The sequence below is a fragment of the Poecilia latipinna genome, unplaced genomic scaffold (genome assembly GCF_001443285.1).
Source record: "Poecilia latipinna isolate Pla-1442-1.1 unplaced genomic scaffold, P_latipinna-1.0 Scaffold3215, whole genome shotgun sequence".
In the NCBI taxonomy this organism is placed as follows: domain Eukaryota; kingdom Metazoa; phylum Chordata; class Actinopteri; order Cyprinodontiformes; family Poeciliidae; genus Poecilia; species Poecilia latipinna.
Genome location: NW_015115831.1, coordinates 39,405 through 41,124, shown reverse-complemented (window position 1 = coordinate 41,124; position 1,720 = coordinate 39,405). Strand labels below are relative to the sequence as shown.

The window sequence follows — 1,720 nt, the reverse complement described above, 5'->3', positions numbered from 1 at the left end:
TATTTAAAAGGAGGAATTTGTTTGTTTATTTCTAAAACTGTATAAGAGGTTAAATGAAAAATCTTCAGAATTAAGACTAATAGAATAATTAATAGCTAATATAAAGGTTAGTTGCAGCCGTATGAACAGCCATGGTGGTTTCGGTGCTGCTGGGTTGATTTGGACTCTTTGCGGTTCTGTTTCAGTTGGTTGACGCCGCTGATGCACCGCGGTAACAAACAGCGACTCAACGAGAGCGACATGTACGGCGTTCTGCCAGAGGACCGCTCAGAAAACCTGGGAGAAAACCTACAGAGGTAAACCGACCTGGTTACTTTACTGATGATCATAAACGACTGAGTGGAGATGTTTGGGCCGGTCCAGAATGGGAGCTGAGTTTCCACCTGATCTGGACGATCCGGTCAGGTTTAATCTGGATTAGTTTCACCGTTCAAACCGTCGTGAGGCTCTGAAAGTTTATCTACATTTGGTAGAAGTCTGTTGTTTGAAGTCTTTTACTATTTGCAGCTCAGGTAAATTTTGATTTTAATTTTTATTTGTCGCTTCTAGTGTGTGTTTTAACTCACCGTTAAGATAAGAGTGGAAATATTTGATGACTTTCAGTTAAAAGTCACCTAAAATTTTTGTCATGGTTAAAATCTTGAATGTTTTATTTGGATCAAAATGATTGTCTATCATCACTCTATGTATTTGTATACTTATTAATGTTGTTTTTTGATTTATTTACGTAATTTTTTAAAACAGCAAAACATGTGCATAGCTTACATTACAAGAAGTGAACACTTATTTAATCCTCTCTTATCTCAGTTTAATGAAATCTGTTACTTATTGATGCACTAATTATCAAAATGTGCAATTAAGACATGTTATAATTACATTCTTGTGCCTTTTCAAAAGAACCAGTAAATGAATAATGTTACAAGCTGAGTTTCATAACAAGACAAGAAAAGCTATAGACACTTAATAACAATAACAATATAATAACTGGACCTATGGCATCAGAATAATGACCAACTCATTACCAATGTACACCGGATGATTATTTGCTTGTTTAGGGATCATAAAATCTTTTTTCTTGATGGATTTTTAATATTGTTTGTGTTCATCTTTTGTCTGAACAAAACCTAGTAATATGTTTCGCTCACTTACTATCACACACTTTGATTGCGGCACGCGTTTTCCCTGGAAATGTTTTCTTGCAACACAGAAAGTCAAAGCACTCGTTTCCAGTCAGACTTTTAGGATTTTTATCGCCAGCTTGTTCAGGAGAAGAGATGAGTCAATATTTCTCCTTCTTAAGTAGATCTGATCTCTGTGGTGCTTTTCAAAGGTCATGCTTCCTGAAGCACTATTTCTATAATAAGAGTCTGTTAAACTCTACTGTTGCCAGGCCCTGTGAGATGAATCATTTATCCGCCATGTGACATCAATAAGAAGCCGTTTATTGTATCAGTTTAAAGTGAAGCACTAGTATTTTTGCTTATTTAAATCTGTCCATTTGGCCTAAATATAGGGAACAAGCAGAATAGCTGATGGGTCCAATTGAGGGCCTGTTTGTAATTCGCCCTGTGTGAATGCTGAGCTGTTCTGGTAACACATAAGTTATTTTTTGAGAGAACAAATGGGATCATGAGACCAAGGAGCAGATCAGACGGGTCAGGGAGAAAGATAACAAGAAGCTTAATAAATAGGATTAGCTTATAAAACATTAGCTCAAGCT

General features: G+C 36.2%; 1 protein-coding gene across 3 annotated transcripts in view; it reads left to right on the top strand.

Moving 5' to 3' along the window:
* LOC106940414 (multidrug resistance-associated protein 4-like) overlaps positions 1-1,720 on the top strand; it is a 35,497-nt gene that overhangs the window by 4,994 nt on the left and 28,783 nt on the right. For all 3 annotated transcript variants that reach the window (XR_001423084.1, XM_015023154.1, XM_015023155.1), the window contains exon 2: positions 186-296. Coding sequence is in view for 2 of the 3 variants with exons in the window: in XM_015023154.1 (XP_014878640.1) it covers positions 186-296 (111 nt within the window). In the remaining variant the exon portion in view is untranslated. The remainder of the gene's footprint in view (positions 1-185; positions 297-1,720) is intronic.